Below are 20,820 nucleotides of genomic sequence, written 5' to 3' on the forward strand. Positions count from 1 at the left end.
GGAGACATGGCCATCCATCATTCCAGTCTCGGCTGCCATCCGACTCGTACGATAAAACAAGAGAAAAAGAAAACTTTTAAGGTAATTTCATGTGCCAATCAAAGAGAGGCCGTGTCCATGTTCTACCCACCGCTGCGTCTGCGTTATTATTGTTATTACTTAACCATTTCCCTTTCCAATTACTCTTTTCTTCTTTTTAGGCTTGGGAAAAAAAAAAAGAGTCTAGTACCAACGCCATCTAGCGGTAACTATGAGAAACACTTGGCGAAAACAATTTCGATTGGTGGATGACTATATTTTTCTGAAAATAAGCGATTCATTTGCGGTCGAGTTCCACACCACTACGTTTTCTTTGCTTTTTTTTTTATTTTTTAGCAAGACAGCGTCAAACATTTCTATTTAAAAAGTAATAATTGCTGACCGACTCATTCGGCCCGATAAGCTGGGCAGTTTAGCGTTGGGTATGGTCAATTGGTCATCTGCGTGTGGGCATTTGCCGACTAATGGCTTCGCGACGTTCTTTAGCGAGCGCCCAAACATCTTCGGCCATTTCTTCGACGGTCAGATAGCGAACACGTTCGAAATCAAAAATATCCCGCAGATATCCTTCGACGTGATCCTGCCATCGACAGAAAAAAACAATTAAGAGCAGATGAGTACAGATTATACCAGCGTTGCTCTGCATCTCAATGAATAAATTTAAAAAAAAAAAATAAAAGAGGGACATTTTACTTTGAAAATGAAACAGGCTTTTTTAAGATCAGAATCCGGTCCTAGGAAGCCCCATGCTAAAACGGGGCTCAAGTGTTCCATGATACCGTAAAAATGTGAAATGAAGCCATCCTGGTAGAGCAGCTTCCGCCGTTTGGCCTTCAAAACGCTCCAAACTGCTGTCGCCAATGCCTACATGTTTTTTTAATTTTTTATCGGAAATCAATCAACAGAAAAATTAATTCACATTTTGTTTTTTGTTTTTTTCTATTCTAAGAAAAGAAACTTTTTTTCTAAGTGGATCTTTTAATGCAATTACGCCTTCTTTGAAGCCGTTGCTGAGCCATCGGTTATTGATGACAGCCAGGACGGAAGAGGGCGGGTCCGTCAGGTCCTCGAAGGCGTCCATGAGGATGAAATCCAAAACGACATCGAAGAAGGTGACGGCCTTGACGCCTCTGTGTTCCATTTCGGCGGCCATTTTGAATCGCTGGCTCTGATCCTGGACAAACACCATCATGGCGTCGTAGGCATCAAGGACATCTCGAGGATCCTTATCGGCCAGCGTCAGCAGCTCGTTCAACAAGGAACGGCCGGCCGAGATGAACCACTGGTCCGAGCCGGCCAAGTGGAACACGCCCTGACAGGCCAGCCGGATGCAATGCAATTTGCACAGGTATTCGATGTCGCTCTGACAGCCCGTCAGTTCGGTGCGCAGCACTCGACAGGGGATTCCGCTCTCGTCCAGCTGCTTCATCGAGCCTTGGTACAGACTGGGCAGACTGTCGTCCACGGGCAGGTCGGCGAAATCTTCCAAATCGGCCACTTCGTCGCTCATCGCCGAAACGAAAGAATCGGCCGACGTGAAACTGTAAGACGTGCGCGAGTACGGCGTCTGAGAACCGGAAGCGTAGCCCACATTGGCAGTGCTTTCTGTTTGGAACAGGACGGAATGCTCGTGAAGGAAAAGGTGTTCCGTCTCATCCTGGAGGACGTAGGCGGCCTGGAATTTTGTTTGTTTGTTTTGTTTTCATTTTTGTGTGTGTGTAAATGAATTGAAAACAAATGTTCTTCACCTTGAGAACGCGTTCCAAACTGCGGCAGAATTCGACTTCTTCGGCCGTCAGCAGCGCGGCGCCAGATCCTGCGCTGGTCGACTGATAAGCGGCCAGCGCATCTTCCCAGTAATTAATGGCCGTCTCCAGTGATTCGACCCCTGAGTGAAATCATAATAAATATATTGAATTGACTCGACAACTGTACGGCGGTAGAAGCGGAACACGCAAACATGGCACACAAAATCTTGCCGATTAGAGTCGGAAGAGGACATCAATCATCAAGTATTGAAGACATTTTCTCGAGTTGTAGATTGAAATGACGATGATAACCAAGCCACACACTTTCGCGTCGGCCTGTTGTAGACGGAGAAAAATGATCGTATCTCTTTTCGAGTCGGAACGTCAACAAGAGGGCGCCGTTGCTGACACAACCCATGTCAACCTGATATTATCAACGGCTTATTATTATTATTACGACTCATTTTTTATTTTATTTTTAGATTTTAAATTTTAAAATCATAAAAAACGAAATTCCATTATTCTCCCCCCCTTTTTTTTTAAAACGTCATAAAAAAAAAAAAATTTCAAACCCCTCATTTCCTGGGCAGACGACAGGTGTACAAGCATCGTAATCGGCTTCGGGCCAGCACAGGGCAGACACCACATCAACAATAATTATAAAAAAATGGGTGGATTCAAGCGGGAAGGAGTTTTTAAAAAATATGTATATTTAAAAGGAGGTGGAAACACGATCGTCTAAACAATTAGAGGAAAAAGGAATTGTTCATTTTTAAAAATGAAAAAGAAGAAGAATCATCGCAACTGCTGCGTATTTAAAAAAAAAATGTCTTTCTTTGTCCAAACAAACTCGCCCCAAAAATAAATTCAAATATGAATTCAACAAAACAAAAAAAAAAAAAAGAAAAAGTTCCAGGAATATGAGAGGTCCGGCCAAGGATTGAATGACGCGTCCGACAGGGAGCACGAGCTGCTGGTCAGCTCTTGTCCCGTTTTTTTCTTAAGTGGCCAGAAAAAAAAAAGAGTTGGATCCGATTGCATCTCTTTTGTGTACACGTCGAGTCAACAATTTCTTCTGCCTACCCTGTTCTCTTTCTTTCTCTCTCCCCTCCTCCCTCAACGGGACCCGACAATGAGGTCATCTGCGAACGCTACGGATGACATACTCTTTTCATCATCGCTTGTCGTGATGGCAAGCCGTCACGACTCGAACGGAGCAAACGACGGATGATGAGTAGGAAAGAGCGACGACATCAGCACGGCGACATGTTTCTTTTATTTTTTTCTGGCCATTTCTCAAAGAAGGAAAACAAAAGCCAAGTAGCCGGCGGGAGTTAAAAACAAAAAGAAACAAAAAAAAACCTGCAGGGTAAATCGAGACTCTCACGTTTAACAAAAAAAAATGGGGGGGGGGGGGACGTTCGTTGGCAAAAGTAAGGGGAATGAATCAAATCAAATAGAAGCACCGCACGCAAATCTGTACGGCGGCTGGGAAGATGATGACCAACAAGAAGATAATTAAAGACGGTGTTGATCATCATCATCATCTTCCCTCCTTTTAACAAAACAAGTGTGAGAACGAGATCTATTAAGAATTCTGGCTTCTGGCCATTGTTTTTTTTTCTTTTCTTGCCTGGCCTTTTATTTCAAGCAGACGGATACATCAAAAAAAGAGAGAGAAAGAAAATTTAAATGATTTTCGTTATTCAAAAAACCCAAATTGCGTTCTGATCTTCGTCCTTCGTTCATTTGACGGTGTGACGGGGGAGAAAGGGGGAAAAAACCGAATCGAATTCGGAGCAATCGTTTGAATATTTATCCCAACTACCATCCAGTTTCAGACGAAAATGTTACGAGGTACAGCAAAAGCTGATTATCAACGCATTGCGAAGCAGAAATCTGGAACAAACCAGCGGTGGTTAGCCTTGTAATTCGACTACCCCCAAAAAACAAAAAATGAAACCGGTTCTGTTGCTACATTCTAATCCGTACGGTTCGAAAGAAAGAAAAAAATTAATATACGGAGATAGGACAGAGCAAAACAAAAGACTGGCCGTGTATAAGCGACTGCCTTTGCATCTGTTTAACACTAGCGGACGATTTCATTTGGGAATGGGTTTTTCTTGTTCAGCGAAGGCGGTTGAACCGGTTCGTTCGCCACGGGACGTCTCTCTTTTGTTTTGTTTTTTCCCTTAGCCCCCGTTGTTGAACGAAGGCCGACTGACGCCATCAAAGTAAAGAAGGACGAGAAAGAATCGACACAACTCGTAGAGAATTCAGAAGCGCGAAAATTTGAATTGATGTCATTTTTTTTTTAAAACGCCAAAAATAAAAAGGGACCAAAGTGTTGGGTGCGGTTTAGCGCAAGTTGAACCGAAATTGAGAAACGCCTGTTTGTGCGTAAAAAACGCGTCTCTAAAGGAAGGGGATCGTGAGTTGCTGGTCTTATAGCGAACAAGCGAAATCATTACGTCATCATCGTCAATTGCAGCGCATAACTTTCACCTACTTTTCGGTTTGTTCCGACTTCGTTATCGAATGAATGCGTCGGCACGACAGACCTCCTCACTTTTCCGCATGACAATAAAATTAAAAAGCTTTTTCTTTTTTTTTTTTTCTAAATCTATTGCGTTTGTTTTGTTTTACTTTTAAAGAGTGGAACAACGCCCTAACGGCTTTTCTCTCTTTTCCTTGCGAGATATCACATCGAAAGAGATTGAACACAATAGGGCCCTTGGTCTTGTGTTGAACTTTGAAAAAAACAGAGTCTGTTTCATCGATCCACGTTAGAGACACTCACACGCAACAAGGGGGGAAGAAAGAGGGGCTCATTAACAAGAAAACCGTTGAAAACGTACGGGCGTGTATGACGTCATTTATCCCCCTACTTTTTTCACATGACGACATAATCGATCTTTAATTACCTTTGCTATTAAAAAAAAAGAGGGTGGGTACGCAGATTGAAAACAATGGAGCAAAGTAAGACGGTGGGTAAACTGCGATGAATTTCGCTTTTGAAAATAAGAAAAACAAAAAAATGGAAGTTGTGTGTTCCAAAGCGGAAATGCGACTGATTGAAACCCAACAACGGAGGAAATGGCCAATGAAAAAAACATTCCATTTTTCCTCTCGCCTCGGGACTATTCGTGAACTGGACTGTGTACGGTCTAGCAAAAAAAAAACAACAACAAACGACAAGTTACTTTAAGCGGCCGCTGTTGCAACTGAGACCACACTTTTTTTGGGGAGGTTTAATTAGGTCGTAAAAATACAAAAAAAAAAAAAACTAATAATGCTGTTATTTTGCTTTGATCATAAACCGGCGGGACTTGATATGAAATAAAACAAGTTGTTCTCCAATAAGGTGAGTCACGCTGCATGCCTTCCGGAACAGTATTGGTGGTTCTACGTGGCTAATGTCGAAACACGTGCACAACTGGAAACACTTCCAAATTGAAATTCTTAATTTGGCTTTTTTATTTTTATTGAAAGACAGACGAGCCTCTTTGTATTAGTGAACACGAGTTTGCACAACTTCCAAAAATAGTTGTTTTTTTTTTTTTTTAAATCGTCGTTATTGCGTAACATCTACAAGACTATCGATCGTGTCCTATGGTTTGGAATTTTTCTCTTACCAACTCCACGTCTGAAATGGAACACCCGATGCCGTGCAATGTTCGCTAGTAGTTTGTCAAATTGCTGTTTTGACGTCAGCTCGTGAATCAGAACGGAAAAGGCGCAACGCTCGTAGCGGTGGCGCTAGCGTCGACAGCCCCGACTATTGTCTCTCGAGCTGCGAACGGCCGATCAGGTTCCCTTCCACACGGACCACCGTCGCTTCAGTTGCAGGCGATCCGTCCTACCGACCGGTCTTCATTTTGAATTTTTTCCGTTCATGTTGTTATCTTCTATCCTTTCCCCTCCTTCGTTCTGTCTGTTCAATCATCGGCGGTGCCATCATAAGCGGAGAAATTGAGTGAAATCTTATTTGAAAATCGGCGATTGTGTTGTCGAAAAAGAAAGTTGTGTCAACGGCCGAATAAAACCGAACGGATTATACAACGAAATCGATTCAAAGCTCTCGGATTGGCTCAGACATTATCAACTCGAACGGAACCGCGCGTTTGAAAACCGTAAGTTTTGTTTTTCTGCGTCTTTTCCCCTTCGATCGAGAGGACACTGCGAGAAGATGAGGCGGGGTGGGGGACCTGTTCTATTTGATCAATTCCCAAATAAGAAAGGAGGCCGGCACACTCTCCATTTAATTAGCAGACAGGCAATATATTTCGCATGAGGGTGAGAGTTGACGTCACGGCCCGTGTCAATATTTGATCTCCCGGCCAATAGGCAAACAAAATGGCAGCTATTATTTATTTCTCTGCAATTTTTCTTTTAAAGACAATGTTGATAAATCCTGTCAAAAGAGCACAAACTTCTTTTGAGGCTTAAAATAATAAAAAAAAAAAAGGGGGGGACAGGCGAGACGATGAGTTAGCGACAAGTCGGCGACCGCAATTGGATGTTAAAAAACAAGAGGGCAGGAAAAGTTGGTGTAGCGTTCATAATGACACCAGAGAACAGTCTAATCATTCCTCGGTGTCCAGTCATCTACGATTCGTTGACTCCTTTCAACACATTTTCTCTGTCTCTCTCCCACCACCAACTTCCTGCCCTTCAATCTCAGTCGGAATGTTCGACCGAGAATCGACCAAGAAAATCGGCTAGTCACGAACAGGTACCCATTTATCCCCACTATATTTTTTCAAAATAAATTACAACCCAACTGCAATAAATAGAAACTAAAAAACACGCTCCAGGAACCGTTGAATATATTTCCATCTTGAAAAAAAAAAAAACAAAAAAAAAACTCGAGAAATCACGTAATAAAAAGGTTGGCGAGGAACCGTTATGAATTCACGAATGATCCTAGCATATCAAGCAAATTTAGCGCCTACGTACAGCGAATTCCAAAAATGACATTTTTCGAATCGTCTGCCCATAGAATAGAAATGGAAAATTTCTTTTTGTCTTTTCCAATTCGGTGGTCGTCATAGTGGTGGTGGAGTGTAATAAAATGTTTTTCTTTTCTGGGGTATGGGTCATTGCGACGACTGCCGCCGTTTCCCATCGCCAGCTGCGCCCCGCTTTCTTTCTCACAGTCGGCTGTGCTCAGAAGGAAAGGAGCCCAAGTTAAAAGGCAAGGAGGGGGGGGGAGGGTATATTACATCCGCAACTCTCCTACACCACTTCCTCTCTTTCTATTTCACGTTTTCGCTCCAATGAACATTAAAAGCCGACGCAGTCCCCGCGTACTTGCAAGACGTCGAATCAAGACCGTCCACATACACACACACACACACAAAAAGCCACTCGTATTTGTTAACACTTTCTCTCTTGTTCCATGAAGCGTCTTTCGTATGACGTCATGCAACCGACTCACGGAGGTGAAGAAAATTTAAAAAACCGCGAAGTAACAAACAATACAATTTAAATAAAACGTTAATTTTTTTTTGACACACACAAGTGCGTGACGACGCATCCGAACAAACAGAAAGTTCTCGGCAGCTCACACTTGCCCTTTTGCATAGTCAAATTCAAATTTAAAAAAAAAAAAGTGTTGCGTTCGTGCAAGAGTTTCTCCCGATTTGAAAAAACAAAAATCGCACCAAGTTCTTAAAAAATAAAATAAATAAAGATGCTGGTAATACGAATCGATTCGAGCACACACAAATGTGCGGATGGCAGCCAAAATGTCCGCCATTGGCGCAAGAAAAGTGCGAAAACTGACACGTATTCATCTGCTACGAGAAATCAGAGAGGCACTCCCTTTCTTATTACCCGGGGTCAATAAATACTCTCCTATTCCTAGAAGAAAAACTGAATGAAAGAATACGGTAATCGATATATATCGGCGGGATTAGGCTACACGCAAGTACGCGAGCGGTGATAGCCGAGCTCGTTAACCGAACACCGTTGCCATCGATCCGACGCGATCTCGGCGATAGAGAGAAAGAGAATCGACGAGGGCACAATACAAAGAATGCGGATAACAATGCGCCCTCATAAAGTGTGTGTGTGTCTCCTATTGTAGTCGATCTACGGGGCACGTTTCACGTCGCAAAATTTGTGTTTTTTTTTTTGTTGAGAAATATATAAATAGATAATTTTTTTTTTTTTAAAAGAGAGAGAAACATGTTCCTATTGACAAGGACGAAATAAAAAAGAAAATGCCTTAAACGGAGTGGAGATCGTCCATTAAGATTTCCGTTCCGTCTCTCTCTCTTTTTCAGTCGGAGTTGAGAAAAGGGGAAACAAAAAAACAAATCGCGTGACAAGGTTGCCATGCCACAATGTCCCTGCAAAATAAAAAGAAAGGATTCGTTTGTCTACAGTCGTTTTCTTATCGTAGACTAACAAAAAAAAGCGAAACACACAACAAAAACGCCATTGGTTTGTGTGTCCCAAAACAAAACAAAAAAGACAATAAAGAATTCTGAAGAAGGGAAGGACGGGGGGGCGAGTTGAGATTACAACAACACAAAAGAGGGTCTAGTAAAGTCGCAACAGTATTTCGGTTATGCTAGACGCATAGTAAAAACGGGCCACAATAAACAAAAGCAAAACGAGCCCCGCCATTCGCTTGGCTAAATACGAATTCCACTAAAGGACGTCGAACTATGAACTCCGCAATTTAAAAGCCAAACAACAACACACAAAAAACTAACGAAACTCTTTGTTCTTTTTTTTTTCTTCTTCTTTCAATTTAAAAAAAAAATTAAAAAATTAAACAGATGAAACGGGCGGGTGGAGTATCAATCGCTTTGGTGGCGTTGTTGCTGGGCGTGGCCGGCGCCAATAACGGAGTTCTAATCAAATCGAAATCGGGACAGCCACTGACATCGAGCACTCTGCACTGGGTGGCCGTGACGGCGGGCAGGATGCCAGAAGACGCCGTCGAAGGCGGCCACGGAACGTACGTGTGCCGGTTCCAGCACGTCGGGCGGCTCGAGATCGGCGCCACGGACGAGGAAGAATCGAGCAGCTGCAGGATCGTCTACTACGGCCGCATCATCATCCGAGATAAATTCGAGGTACTCGTCAACGTCCAGCAAGCCGGCCGGCTGGTGTGGACCAAATGGGACCGCTCGCAAATGTCCTTCGTCGGCGCCGTCCAAGTCGGCGAACAATACGTCGGTCGCGTCAAAACGGCCGACGGCTACAGGCTGGGACATCTCGACCCGACGGTCCAGCGCGGACGCATCTTCACCATCGACCACGCCCAAGATCAGGTGGTCGAGTCGAGCGAAGGTGAGATCCTGCTAGAAATGGAGGCCATCGACTACGAACTGGGACCGCTCCAAGTGGTCCGCAACAGGCGCAAAATTCAGAGCCAAGAGGACGTCCGTCTTGCTCACACCATCTTGGACAACATGACGGAAGACGGACCCGTCACCGAGGAGACGAACGTTGCGTCCACTCTGTCCTACGTCGTCACCCATTCGGCCTATCTAAGCCACGTTCGCGGAATGATTAAAGGATTGCCGGCCAGCGTTCATCTGGGCGGAGACAGCGGCGGTGGCGGCACTGTCCACTTCCGATGGGGCGATTCCACCATCTCGGGATCGTTCCCGCAGCTGATGGACGTCTCGCATCGGCTCGAGCCCGGAACGGCCGTCAACGTCTCGCTAACGGCTCGGCGGGTCACGTTCGACGCTCCGTTCAGCGCCCGTCTGGGCAGCACCTACTCGGACCAGTACGTCGGTCGGAGGCAGATCGAAGGTCAATCGAGACAAACGATCCTGGAGGACATCCAGCTGCACTACGGCGACGTGTACTATTTGAGCAACGGGTCGCTGGTGCCCAGCACGACGACCTCATCGACCACGAGTTTACCGACATCGACGACGACAGCGCCGAGCCATTCGGCGTCGACGACGCAATCGCAGCCGAGTTCGTCCGTCACTTCGCCGCCCAGTCTCAAGCAGACGAAAGAAACGTTGGAATTGAAGAGCCGCAACGTGTCCAGCGGCGGCCAGACGTTATCGACACCTTTCGTCTTATATACCGGCTTCCTTGCATCGCTCATTATCTTTATCGGCCGATGAACAAGAAGATGGAGAACAAGACATAGTAACCAGTTCACCACCTTTTAATTTAGTGTTCAGTCCTGCCCTTCCTAACACATACCACACACACAAAAAAACAAAACAAGGGGGAATTCTTTTTTTAAAAAACAAAACAAATCCTGTGATCGCACTGTAGATGTGTCCAAAATCTCAGCCTCCCCCCGCCCCAAACCTCCCCCCTCTCAGATATTGTAGTGCAAGTCCAACATCAGGGCAACAAAAACAAGAGGAAATTGTGTGCAGCATTGATTTAAAAAAAAAAAGAGAGAGAGAGAGAGAGAGAAAAAAGACCTGTGCCAATAGATCTGTTTAAAAGCGTTTGTCCAGACGGATGGATTTTGCGCGGCTAAATTCCCATTTTGATTCTTCCTTTTTCTTTTCTTTTGCTTAACAATTTTGTTTGTTGTTCTTTCCTTTTTTTAAAATAATTAATTGATATGATACACATTTATGCATACGTATGTATAGAAAAGAACTGAGAGAGACCTAACCCTTTTAAATTTGAAAATCATTTGCTAATGTACAGAAATAAAAACGAAAAAGAACAAAAAAAAATAAAATAAAATAAATACACTGACGTGGAGGAGCAAATAAAAAAAAAGGAGTCGTTTTGTGGCCGGAACCATAGTGTAGCGTCTATCAGTAAGCGGAAAAAGCAACGCACACACGTCCTCCCCCTCCTGGGGACGGAGTGAGGTGGCCGGAAGCTCATCACCATCATCTCCAGTCCTCCATTGAACAGATCCATTTACTCCAAGATCGATAAAATTTCCGCTTTCTTTCTATTTTATTCCATAACTGGTCCCTTCCTACGCAATGTCATCGATTTCTTTCGAACGATCGATGCTAACCTCGTAAAAAATAAAAGGGAAAAAAAATCTGTGTTCTAACGCGGAGATACTGACGCCAGATATGAAAAAGGGATGAACCAAACGGCACACACACAAAAAGTCAAGAACGATGATGGGAGGTAGGAGTACAAACAAGTCATGTGTTGTTGAAATATGGCCTAGACTTTTTGGGTTCCACAAAACAGACAGTGTTCCTTCATGTGGAATGGACAGCTCAGCCGACAATCGTGTCCAGTCAGAAAAGTGGGTGAATAAAAAAAAATGAGGGGGAGGGGGGAGCTTGTCTGGATGTATGCCAGAATCAATAATTGCTTAGTCTTATCCATGCACTAGAACGTTGATCCCCAACGTTGAGAGGAAGGATGGTGAAATGTTCGTGATTCAGGAATTGGTTTCAAACTTACCCATTGTTCCTAGGAGTTGAGGGGTTGATTTGGCGTCGGCCCCTTCAGAGACAGAGTAGCGGTCACTGTTTACCGATGCAGATCTCGTTCGATGTATTCTCTGGGGAACAGGGCTGGTGCTTTGAAATTCGGAGAGGAAGTCTGCCCGAGAACGGAAAGAGAAAATCCGAATAAAACATGTTATCAATAGATCAGAATGATATGAAAAAAACAAGATTGATACCTCCATTGGGACTTCTGAATCCAGAGCGCAGTCTGCGATTTAATGTAGCAGCATCTAGTCTAGAAGGCTGGGCAGGGCGTGTCCTTTTTCTCCTTCTCAAGTAACGAGAGAGGAAAGCCACCAGACCAACACCCACTGTCAATGATATGATAACCACCTGCGTTCAAAAGAAGAGACTGCTTACGTTGAACAAAGTTTTCCAATGTTGAAATCCAAAAAAGACCTTTTGTGGTTTGGAAAGAGATAGTCCAGTTACTTTCAAATATGGTAACCTGATGGCAAATGATCCCCATGTTAAAGTTGGCCTGGTACTGTATGCAAAATTCAGCACCTGCACAGTTAAATGGGACGGAACAAAAATAAGGAAAGTAAACAACGGGATACACTTTGGTCTCATTCACTCAGCCACTTGGTTTAACACTGAAAAAATATTTTCTACAGAATATTGAATCAATCATTGTAGGGGGAAATGATTGTAGGTGACAACGTAACTCGTAATTACAAATGCTTTAGTTTCAATTGAACACGTTAGTGGAAAATAGCAGCCATGCAACAGCCCTCATCAGATGAGAAGGCTCTAGATTTCCCTTTACAAATTATAAAACAGCTCAAATAGTTTAAAGCTTATTCACCATGGCTTTATGTTAAACAAAGAAAGTCTTCATCTATCGTGGATAACGAACGAATTGTTTAATTTTAAACTTTTTTCGCCAAATATCAACGTCTGTTTTGGAATCACGTGCGAAAAAACGTCTGCCGGTTAAATGCAGCTCCTACTTTGTGAAGCACTTCCTAGGTGGCGAGTGTTTACGAAATGACTCAAGACGGGAAAGACACGAACTATATACTACATACAGCCAGGGAAATGTTATGGCAAGTCATAAGCCACTGCCCAGGGGATGCAAAATACAATTGCATAAAATGAACTTATTGCTTTAAAATATTTCAAGTAGTATCAATTTTTATGACCTTCGCCATTGAACATGACATTTGCTCGATTTTTGGGGAGGAGGGAAGTCTGATCAGCTGCGTACCATCTGGTTGCTATCCTTCTTTTCTACAAATATTCACAAAATTGAACTGAAATGTGCAAGAAAATTTGGACTTACAATCTTTGCTGTGATTTTGAGGGGTAAAAAAGGCCCAACGAGTCGTTTATTCTCCATCAGACAACGCTCATCTGTTCCAAGGCGGCTTTAGCAAGAAGTTTACGGCATCTTCCATTGTTTTCCAAGTCATTTTTTCCGTCTAGCTAGAACGAATGCGTTATGATGCAAAACGCCAAACAATCCAACAAGTCGCAGTAAACTCTGCTGTTTTCAATGATGACATGAACTGCGACTGATGAAGAAGAAAGATTTTGGGTTCACCTTCTTGTTTGTCATATCTTTGTGTAAGCCGATCAACCGCCATACCGTCGAAAAATTGATAGATATAATTGACCGACAGCCGAAAAAGAAAAATTTTCAATTAGGTAACAACAAAACAAGTTTTTTAGAGAGCCAGCTCTCAGGAAATAATTTGCAACAGTTCAAATCAGCAGGGGAATTTCGAGAAACAACAGATGGAACAGGATTGCTTATTGCAAACGCTAACTTTGGACATCCAAATCGCCCCCGAGGTTTTCATGTTTCTGCCTTACCGATGACAATGAAACCATCAAGGTCAACCAAGTAGACACCTTGCCTCACGTAATTTTAAACAGCAAAAACTTGCTTTGAAATATCAAACCTGTTTTTGCCATCAACTGTCAACCGATTCCGCCATAAACACTGCAAAAATTGTAAAGTTAGCCGAAGCAAAAGAACGGTTCAGTTGGCTCCGTGAATTCAACCAAACATGTTCGGTCTAAATCGCAATCGTTGTGCCCGTCAAATCTTTTTTTCCGTCGTTGTATGCACAGTTTATCTCATGGTTCTATCTCGAATCACCTGAATTTAAATGGTATGTCATTACAACGGTAACAAGTGTCAACAGCTCAAGTACGTAAATATGTTTTTTCCAATAGCTTTGCCAAAAAACCTGCCCACAGTAGCGATGATGGAAAAAATCCAACTGGAGAGAAAGAATTTGTTGAAACAAAAATGTAGTGAGCTAAAATTGAAATCCAAGACTAGTCCACGTCCAGTTAGGTTCAAGATCGAAGATCGACATCGAGTGATGTATTGCGAAGTTCCAAAGGTAATAAACAGTGAGATTTTAGTTTAATAAAGGTAATTTACAGCTGATAACATTCGTTGAATTACAGGCGGCCACTACTAACTTAAAAGGACTTATGTTGGTATTGTCGTTTTTGGATTAGAGAAAACTTGTCTTGCTAGGGAAGAGCCATTTGAAAGACTGGTCTCGGCCTATGAGAGCAAGTTTGGAAGTACTGTCATCGACGATAGATATCAACGTGGAGTTGGAACAAATATCATTCGCAAATACCGTCAGAATCCGACAGCAATTTCTTTGGAAAAAGGTGACGATGTCACATTTGTGGAATTCGTGAACTTCGTCATAGACAAGTGGAAGTTACCCAAGGAAAGGATGGATGCGCATTGGCTCTCTGCGATCGAGCTCTGCTTTCCTTGTTCAATCGAATACGACTTCATTGGGAAAGTGGAAACTCTCGAACAAGATGTCAGCTTTTTGTTGCAGAAACTCAATGAGACGGACCTCATTCCATCATTTCAAGAAAAGCAAAAAGCACCTAATACAACACAGTCGGTATGGAGACAGACTATGAAACAGCTTAACCAACAACAGATGGAGGATCTTATTAGCATTTATGCAGCCGATTTTCAGATATTTGGATATCCACTGGATAACCCATTGCAAAATGTTTGATACTTTGCTTTGCGGTGGCCTATCTTACAACGGAAGACACTTCATTCTTAGTGACAACAACTATAAGCCTATATTTTCTTTGCTAAACTAAAAGAAATGACAAAAAAAAATAACACTGCTGTTTTTGCCGTAAGCCACAGCCAGTGGATGAACAAACTAGGATCTGACATCCGGATAAACCTTTTTTATTCAGTTTGCTATTTAAGACAACAACCCATAAGGATAGAAACGTTTTGGCAAAATATTAAGCGACCGTTGGACAAAGAGGCAAAAAAATAGGCATCTCAAAAATCTACAAGCTTCTTTTTCTCTTTTAAATATAATTCTTGAAAGTCATCAAATTTCTTTCGAAAAGCCTTTTTAATAGGAATGTCGACAAAGTTCTCTGGTTTTCCAACATTTGCAGGACTGGTAATTGTTTCTATAGGAGCAAAAGTTACCTTTGTGGCCTCAGTAGGTTGTCTAGTCCTGGTCGTAATCATTCGTGGAAAATTTTGACGTCGTGAAATCAAGTCGTTCTTACTTTTCACTTCCAAGACGGCGCTATCTTCTTCGGGATCGAAGCGCTTAGCACTTGTCTTAATCGTCACGTGACCCACAGTGGTTTTACTAATAAATGACGTTTCCATATTCGTTCTTCGGGTGGTTAGCAATGGAATAGGCTCTTCCAACTTTATAATGCTAGGTCGTTGATCGGCCGTTCCAGAATGAATTTGATATCGGGAATAATCAGATGATCGATTGATTGTCTTCTGCGCGTCATCAGCAAAAGTTATATCCACTTCAGTTTGATTTGGCTTCGATATTGGGATACCAGCAATGACTAAGGTGTCATTGGGTGCGAACCAAGGAACTGCAGTGAGGTTTGAATCAGGAGGCGGTTCGGGCGTGGCAGGGCGTTGGTCGACGATTCCAAAGGGGCGAATTTGATAAAAGAAGAAATCGAGTAATCGCATCATTTTCGGATCGATGTAATGAAAAGATATGGCGCTGTCTGAACAGCAGTCAGGTCCCTGGGAGAACAATAAAGAATAACTGCAAAGTTCTTGAAATGTAATCATGATGTTGTTTTGATTACCATTATTGGAGGGTAATAGATAAATTTCCAGTACCAATAATCGGTAATTTTTCGGGAAAAGTAGAACCGATCAGGTTGGAAAGGAAAGAATCTTCCTCTTCCTTTCGAATCCCGCGTGTCCATGGCCGAAACGTTTAGGTTTTCCATACATTTTCCTGGAAGGAAGACATTAGATGACAACAGTTTAATGAAATAAGGCAATTGTGTTGAATAACGAACGAACCCATTTCGACATCTTCTGCTCCTTCATGGTCTCTTTGACATAAAAGTGGGTTGAAATAACTAAACGAGAAGGTTAAAATTAATCACGAATTCATGTTGCATTTAGGTTTCTAACAAAATGGAATGGAATTCGATTACCCATCTTTGACGAATCGCCTTGTAGCTTCCTTACTCAAGGCATAACCTGAAAAGGCAGTTGCACAAACGAATGCCTTGATGAATTATTCATTCATGAAAAACGAAAAGGAAAGCAACCCTTGGCTGAAAAAAACTAGATTACCCGCTCCGCCGCTGAAGAATCCTGCCGTCACATTGGTCTTATACTTGTGACCAAACCAGAAAGGCTCGGACGTTTTGAAGGCCGAGAGAAAATAACGCAGGTTCTCTACAACGACATACCTATTGAAGAAAGCCATCTTTAGTCAGATATACAGTGATAACGTAACTAGTTTTTAGTTTTCACGTGTCATCGTCAGCCTTGAAAAACCAATCAACTTCGTCTTGATAACGATCCCAGGCATAGCGGAAGGCTTCACGTGTTTTGCCCCATAACCTGTTTCGACCTTCTTCTACGTCCAGTTGAACAGTCGGTAGTTTCGTATCTGAAGGTTATGAAATGAAAAATAATTCAGATAAAATAAAAAATTAAGAATACAGTCTTATTGCCTTTACTCACCAGCCTCTGAACTCATAAACAGAAGAACGTTGCAGCGTTTACCCCACGTTTCTTTCACGGCCAATGCCTTTGTTTCGTGATTTTCCGGTGAAGTCATGATCCAGCATAACACACGTACTTTATCGTAGAGATCCTTTTCATTGTTTCTTTTAACGTCTTCTTCCTCCCTAATTCGGACAGTAACATCTTTTTCATATGCCTCTGCTCCCTGTTGAACTGATGACTCAGTTTCTTGATCGACTTCACTGGCAGGTACCAGATTATCATTTAGAAACAGCCTAAACCATAGCCACGTTATAAATTTTTCGAATTTCTTATAATAACGAATGCTTAAATACTGAAAAATTAAAGAGACTTACTGTTGGAGAGATTCCTGTACGAGTAAATTGAGAAAGCAGCCAAATATTGCCCCGACAAGGAGTGAAAAAAATGACAGTCGACGGACCGGAAGGCGAAACATTTCAATTGCTGCGGAATTTTGCTGGAAATATTTTATTATTTTTAGATTTTTATTATTTTTAAGAGATGTTACATTACGAGCGATGTTAGAGACACCTGTGTCACCAAAGGGTTCGATCGCTACTAACGTGATGTAAGTTTCCTTTTTATTTATGCATATTTTATACCGAAGGTTATGAAGAGAAAACAGGGTGATGAACAGGTTATCTTCCTGGAAGTTTAACTTGTTTTCGTTAATTTTTTCGCCTTACCTTCTCGAGAAAACGGTGGCCACTGTTGATTTTTGGTAAATGGAGTCATCGTGCAATTATCCGGACAGCATGGAGGAAACGCAGCTATTTTTAGAGAAATGAGTTAGAAAAACCACAGTTACAGGAACACATTTGTTTTTGATTAATTAAAAACCACATTGCAGAGGTACAATATTTTTTAAAATGTTTAAAACTCCGAAATCAAAAGATTTTCGGTTACGACACACAAAAATCGCCAATATCCTAATGAATGTGTGCAAATCCGGTTGCAAAAGTCGTAAAACAACTTTACTTAAGACAGAGTCAAGCCATAAAGGTTATTGCTCTTTATTTGACAAGCGATAGGAATCACAATTAGAGACAATAGGAAGTCGATCTGCGTTAGCAACAGGTGACCAACAAATTTGAATAAGCATGAAACAATGCCCATCATCAGTATTCAAACCAGACGTACGAACCGGCTACTTACTTTGTAATAAACTGTAAATGTGTCGACGAAAGCTGTTTCCTTTCCAATAAGTTGACAAGTGATTGCTAAGGGGATAGCAACCATTGAACTGGTAATTCTCCAGAAGTTATTCGGCTTCTGTTTCGTATTTTGAGATTAATAGTCAGTTTCACAAAGCTCCCCCGTCTTGAGATGCTAAACTTGACAAATTTAAATTGCTAAGTACATTTTTTTTTTTTTTTTGTGTTTCAATTATTATGTAGAAGACCAACCTTAAATGTGGTTGCACCCAGCAAAGAAATGTATTTGGCCAAGAGCCCAAGACGAGTTCATTGCCATCTCAAGACAATGGCATCTTGCAAGTAAAGTGCACGTAAAACCTTGGGAATTGCGACCCTCTTGGAAATTGTCGATGTGATGACGCGTCGTCTGTTCGTACTTCACATTATCTGTATTTGTCCCCCCCTTTTTTTTAAAATAGAAATGGCGCCAAAAATGGATTAATTGCCCATAAGCAAGTGAAAACTTCGTTTTGTAATTGCTGCAACTCATGGACAGATTCCAACATAATAATTCTAGATGAAAATTTTGACAATTTGAAAAGCGAGTTGAATTTCTCCAAGCTTTTCTATGATTGGGTAACATTCCCTAAAATTTTGTTAAAATATTAGACCAGTCTTCTTCTATGGAAAAGTTTTTCATATGTTTTGTGCTACATCTGGTACCAAAATCAGTCAAGGTCCCAAGCAACACTAGCCCATTGTTGCAGCAACAAATATGGTATATAGGACTGAATTGGAAGTAAACTATAACTTAGTAAAGTGGCAAACAAATGTCTTTTATGGTATTATACAAATCTGAGCAGCTATAATCGTTGGAGCCAAGATTAAACTGTTTCACCGTAATCAGATGATACTCTTAGGAGCTTGAATAAAGTAAACTGCATTTGAGACAATATTAGGTCCCCCAGGCGAATTTGTTGTTGCCTGTGTGGCGATGAACTTCTGCACACCACCGAAAACAATCAATTCACCCCGCCCGTGTACAATTGAGTAAAGAACTGCCTCTTCAGGTGATCCTCGCCCATTTGTGAAGGAATCATTCGGTGGAAGCCACCGAACTCTGTACTTTGAAAGAGCTTCACTAATATCAAGCAGGCAAAGACTCATCGACGATTGGCTTCCTGAAGGCACTTTAACTTTCGGGATTTCACGGGCATTTCCCTGAATTTTCAGCAAGATTTCAAATTAGCTGTAAATTGGAAACGAAAAAAATTAAAATAAATAAATAAAATGCGTTAAACCTGTAACCGCTGGATACGTTCTTCCATTTGTTTCAGTGCTTCCAATTGTTTTCCTCTATTTTTCATTGCATTAGGTCGGACAGACGGCCGTGTTCCAGGCCGTGGGTGAATACGTACGGGTTCCTTGGGGTCCACTTCTTGTCGCCTTAGATTCAAATCACCATTTCCTTTAATGTTTTTTCTTCAGGAACTCGGCTAGATTGGTTTAAATAATAGCTAATGTCATTGTTAGACCAGAAAGTAAAGTTGCATTTACTTGTTGGGACGGTCAATTGGATTTTCGACTGGTGGAACCCAAACAGATCGGCCACGAATTTGAGCAGACATGTTGTAATGTGATGCATAAGCTGGATGGGGACTAGACGCTTGTTGGGCGTTTGGTCTTCGGCATAGAAAAACCACCTTTTCTTCCACCTTGCATCCTGGAGAACACCACATATGGCACGCTCCATGTTCTTGATCCTCAACAGTTAGTTCCCTCCATCGCCACCGTGGGCCTGTTTAACAATTTATTTTGAAGCAAGTAATCCAGACAGGCATTAGTAAATCAAACCTTCCATGTTGAGCAACCAAACGTCATTGAAGACGCTGTTCGGACCTCCACAACCCCCTATGACTAACAGATTGTGTTCATTCAAGGCTATTTGAGTCTGTCCGTAACGTCCCTGTGGCTTAGGTTCCTCTATTTCTTTCTGGTACCAAGAGTTATTTTCGAGGTCATAGCATAGAATTTCCCTAAAAGTAACACCGAAATTAGTAAGTGGGGTTCTATTGTTCTGCTCTATGCAAAGAAATTACTGGGATGGCTGGCCAAGTGACAGCTGTCTTCTGATTCCCCCAAAAACAATCATGTGGTGACCATGTACAGTTGCTGAATGGCCAGCTGCTGAAGGTGGAGCTGGATGTGTGTATTCATAGTCCCATTTGTTGGTCTTCAATCGATAAATGTTGAGCTCATTGAAAAGTTGGCAAACCTGTGCAGAATTTTAGTTTTTTTTTTTACTGTCTTGATTTTTTTTCTTCTGGGCATTAAATCACTAACCTGGTGAAGTGGGGATGAAGAAGACTGTGTCCATCCTCCATACAAAATAAGGGAATCCTTGTAACACACCAGTGTTGCACAGGCTTTTGGAGAAGGATATGACCCTGTAGGGAGAGGTCTCACCCAAGTTCTTGAAGAGAGATTCAACTTCCATAGGTCATTGAATGTTGTATTTGTTGAAGTACACCCTCCAAATACATACATGTAGTTATCTAAGAAATGGAAATCAGATTGAATACCACAAAATGTTTAATTAATCCAATACCATAGTAGCAGGCAGCATGTGAGTAACGTCTTGATATTGTGGTAAAAAGGTCATGAGATGATGGGAGGGTTTCCCAATGAATGTTATTATTGTTGATACTCGACAGAAACCTCATTTGGTGCTTGTTGACCACTTCTGCAATTTTGAAGGCTAGACTTTATCTGGCGTCATTGCTGCAAACCATAGATAATATTGCATACCTTGGACAACTTCCAACCATTTCTTGCAGACAAGTTTACACGATTGTAGATCATTGTAGGGCGAGACAAGTCCAATGATATATTCAAGAACTTCGGATGGCAAACTGTGAATGAAAGCTTCGTCTTCTACCATTCCAGTTGGAAGACTTCCACGGCTGGTGTTTGTTTGGTACAAGTTACAAAATTTGAATTCTGTAGGAGATAAACTTTAAGCCCTCCCTGTTCGACTAGAAGTATTACTACGGGTTTTGTTGTTGTCCGTTAATCTTTTTGACGAAAAACGACTATTGGCGTCCTTTTTTAACGCTAGATGGCGTCCAGCTAAACTTTTAACCTTAAAACCGACCCAAATTTTACCTTTTAGCCACAAGATGGCGGTAAAAACAGCCAATCTTTTTTTTATTTTGACAGCCTGGCTAAAATTCCATTATGGAATACTTATTCCCAATGACAAATCAAACAGCTTTCTTGCTCTAACGTCACCTATCAGAAAAGTAACACGGTTGAAAAAAGGTTAAAGGTAGTGATGTCCCTCTTGTCTCTTCGTCGGTTGAATGGCAGACGTAAGACACGTTTAATGAAATGTCCCTATATCGGGACATTTTTAAAGAATCCTTAGAAAACATAAATCATACTACATATGAGTAATTCAC

The 20,820-nt window shown here is 41.9% G+C and overlaps 5 protein-coding genes across 6 annotated transcripts; 2 read left to right on the plus strand and 3 right to left on the minus strand.

Annotated features, from left to right (window-relative positions):
* Window positions 1-274: 274 nt before the first annotated feature.
* Window positions 275-12,183, minus strand: LOC116932880 (mitoguardin). The gene is made up of 8 exons (XM_032940772.2): window positions 12,024-12,183; window positions 11,615-11,722; window positions 11,392-11,548; window positions 11,169-11,309; window positions 1,788-1,927; window positions 1,031-1,714; window positions 733-903; window positions 275-619 (listed from the first exon to the last, which is right to left on the minus strand). Exons 1-8 carry the CDS (start codon window positions 12,024-12,026, stop codon window positions 476-478), a joined length of 1,548 nt encoding a protein of 515 aa, XP_032796663.1. The 5' UTR covers window positions 12,027-12,183; the 3' UTR covers window positions 275-475.
* On the plus strand, window positions 5,611-10,490 carry LOC116932884 (protein unzipped). 2 transcript variants are annotated; one of them, XM_032940786.2, is made up of 2 exons: window positions 5,611-5,920; window positions 8,579-10,490. In XM_032940786.2, the coding sequence occupies exon 2, from the start codon at window positions 8,579-8,581 to the stop codon at window positions 9,890-9,892; it is 1,314 nt and encodes a 437-aa protein (XP_032796677.2). In that variant the 5' UTR covers window positions 5,611-5,920; the 3' UTR covers window positions 9,893-10,490. The 2 variants fall into 2 exon arrangements, with proteins under 2 accessions (XP_032796677.2, XP_045036385.1); XM_045180450.1 differs by lacking the exon at window positions 5,611-5,920 and adding an exon at window positions 5,966-6,522.
* An 843-nt stretch (window positions 12,184-13,026) lies between the features above and the next one.
* On the plus strand, window positions 13,027-14,559 carry LOC116932888 (carbohydrate sulfotransferase 11-like). The gene is made up of 4 exons (XM_045180465.1): window positions 13,027-13,335; window positions 13,400-13,572; window positions 13,640-13,680; window positions 13,713-14,559. The coding sequence occupies exons 1-4, from the start codon at window positions 13,287-13,289 to the stop codon at window positions 14,221-14,223; spliced, it is 774 nt and encodes a 257-aa protein (XP_045036400.1). The 5' UTR covers window positions 13,027-13,286; the 3' UTR covers window positions 14,224-14,559.
* On the minus strand, window positions 14,393-18,804 carry LOC116932886 (glycoprotein-N-acetylgalactosamine 3-beta-galactosyltransferase 1). The gene is made up of 12 exons (XM_032940788.2): window positions 18,661-18,804; window positions 17,630-18,580; window positions 17,379-17,552; window positions 16,910-16,993; window positions 16,559-16,680; window positions 16,200-16,477; window positions 15,987-16,125; window positions 15,804-15,922; window positions 15,662-15,707; window positions 15,525-15,583; window positions 15,302-15,456; window positions 14,393-15,236 (listed from the first exon to the last, which is right to left on the minus strand). Exons 5-12 carry the CDS (start codon window positions 16,657-16,659, stop codon window positions 14,508-14,510), a joined length of 1,626 nt encoding a protein of 541 aa, XP_032796679.2. The 5' UTR covers window positions 16,660-16,680; window positions 16,910-16,993; window positions 17,379-17,552; window positions 17,630-18,580; window positions 18,661-18,804; the 3' UTR covers window positions 14,393-14,507.
* Window positions 18,263-20,300, minus strand: LOC116932887 (F-box only protein 42). Its single transcript, XM_045180568.1, has 7 exons — window positions 20,168-20,300; window positions 19,703-19,806; window positions 19,459-19,634; window positions 19,214-19,395; window positions 18,917-19,157; window positions 18,661-18,805; window positions 18,263-18,580 (listed from the first exon to the last, which is right to left on the minus strand). The coding sequence occupies exons 1-7, from the start codon at window positions 20,298-20,300 to the stop codon at window positions 18,263-18,265; spliced, it is 1,299 nt and encodes a 432-aa protein (XP_045036503.1).
* Window positions 20,301-20,820: the final 520 nt, after the last annotated feature.

Source organism: Daphnia magna, linkage group LG10 (assembly GCF_020631705.1).
Source record: "Daphnia magna isolate NIES linkage group LG10, ASM2063170v1.1, whole genome shotgun sequence".
Classification (NCBI taxonomy): domain Eukaryota; kingdom Metazoa; phylum Arthropoda; class Branchiopoda; order Diplostraca; family Daphniidae; genus Daphnia; species Daphnia magna.

What these genes read in the sequence shown, in the direction of transcription:
- LOC116932884 (XM_045180450.1), top strand. Translation starts at nt 6,307, where the DNA reads ATGTTAAAAAACAAGAGGGCAGGAAAAGTTGGTGTAGCGTTCATAATG. An exon ending in AATCGGCTAGTCACGAACAG is followed by an intron (nt 6,523 to 8,578) that starts GTACCCATTTAT and finishes AAAATTAAACAG; the next exon opens with ATGAAACGGGCGGGTGGAGT.
- LOC116932880 (XM_032940772.2), bottom strand. An exon ending in TCAACTCCTAGGAACAATGG is followed by an intron (nt 1,928 to 11,168) that starts GTAAGTTTGAAA and finishes GATTTCACTCAG; the next exon opens with GGGTCGAATCACTGGAGACG. An exon ending in GCAACGGCTTCAAAGAAGGC is followed by an intron (nt 904 to 1,030) that starts GTAATTGCATTA and finishes AAAAACATGTAG; the next exon opens with GCATTGGCGACAGCAGTTTG.
- LOC116932888 (XM_045180465.1), top strand. Translation starts at nt 13,287, where the DNA reads ATGCACAGTTTATCTCATGGTTCTATCTCGAATCACCTGAATTTAAAT. An exon ending in GAATCACCTGAATTTAAATG is followed by an intron (nt 13,336 to 13,399) that starts GTATGTCATTAC and finishes TTTTTCCAATAG; the next exon opens with CTTTGCCAAAAAACCTGCCC. An exon ending in TGTATTGCGAAGTTCCAAAG is followed by an intron (nt 13,573 to 13,639) that starts GTAATAAACAGT and finishes GTTGAATTACAG; the next exon opens with GCGGCCACTACTAACTTAAA.
- LOC116932886 (XM_032940788.2), bottom strand. Translation starts at nt 16,659, where the DNA reads ATGTTTCGCCTTCCGGTCCGTCGACTGTCATTTTTTTCACTCCTTGTC. An exon ending in GTACAGGAATCTCTCCAACA is followed by an intron (nt 16,478 to 16,558) that starts GTAAGTCTCTTT and finishes GCTATGGTTTAG; the next exon opens with GCTGTTTCTAAATGATAATC. An exon ending in TTCAAGGCTGACGATGACAC is followed by an intron (nt 15,923 to 15,986) that starts GTGAAAACTAAA and finishes TTTCTTCAATAG; the next exon opens with GTATGTCGTTGTAGAGAACC.
- LOC116932887 (XM_045180568.1), bottom strand. Translation starts at nt 20,300, where the DNA reads ATGGTAGAAGACGAAGCTTTCATTCACAGTTTGCCATCCGAAGTTCTT. An exon ending in ATGGTTGGAAGTTGTCCAAG is followed by an intron (nt 19,807 to 20,167) that starts GTATGCAATATT and finishes CTCTCCCTACAG; the next exon opens with GGTCATATCCTTCTCCAAAA. An exon ending in CCAATTGACCGTCCCAACAA is followed by an intron (nt 18,806 to 18,916) that starts GTAAATGCAACT and finishes TTTGAATCTAAG; the next exon opens with GCGACAAGAAGTGGACCCCA.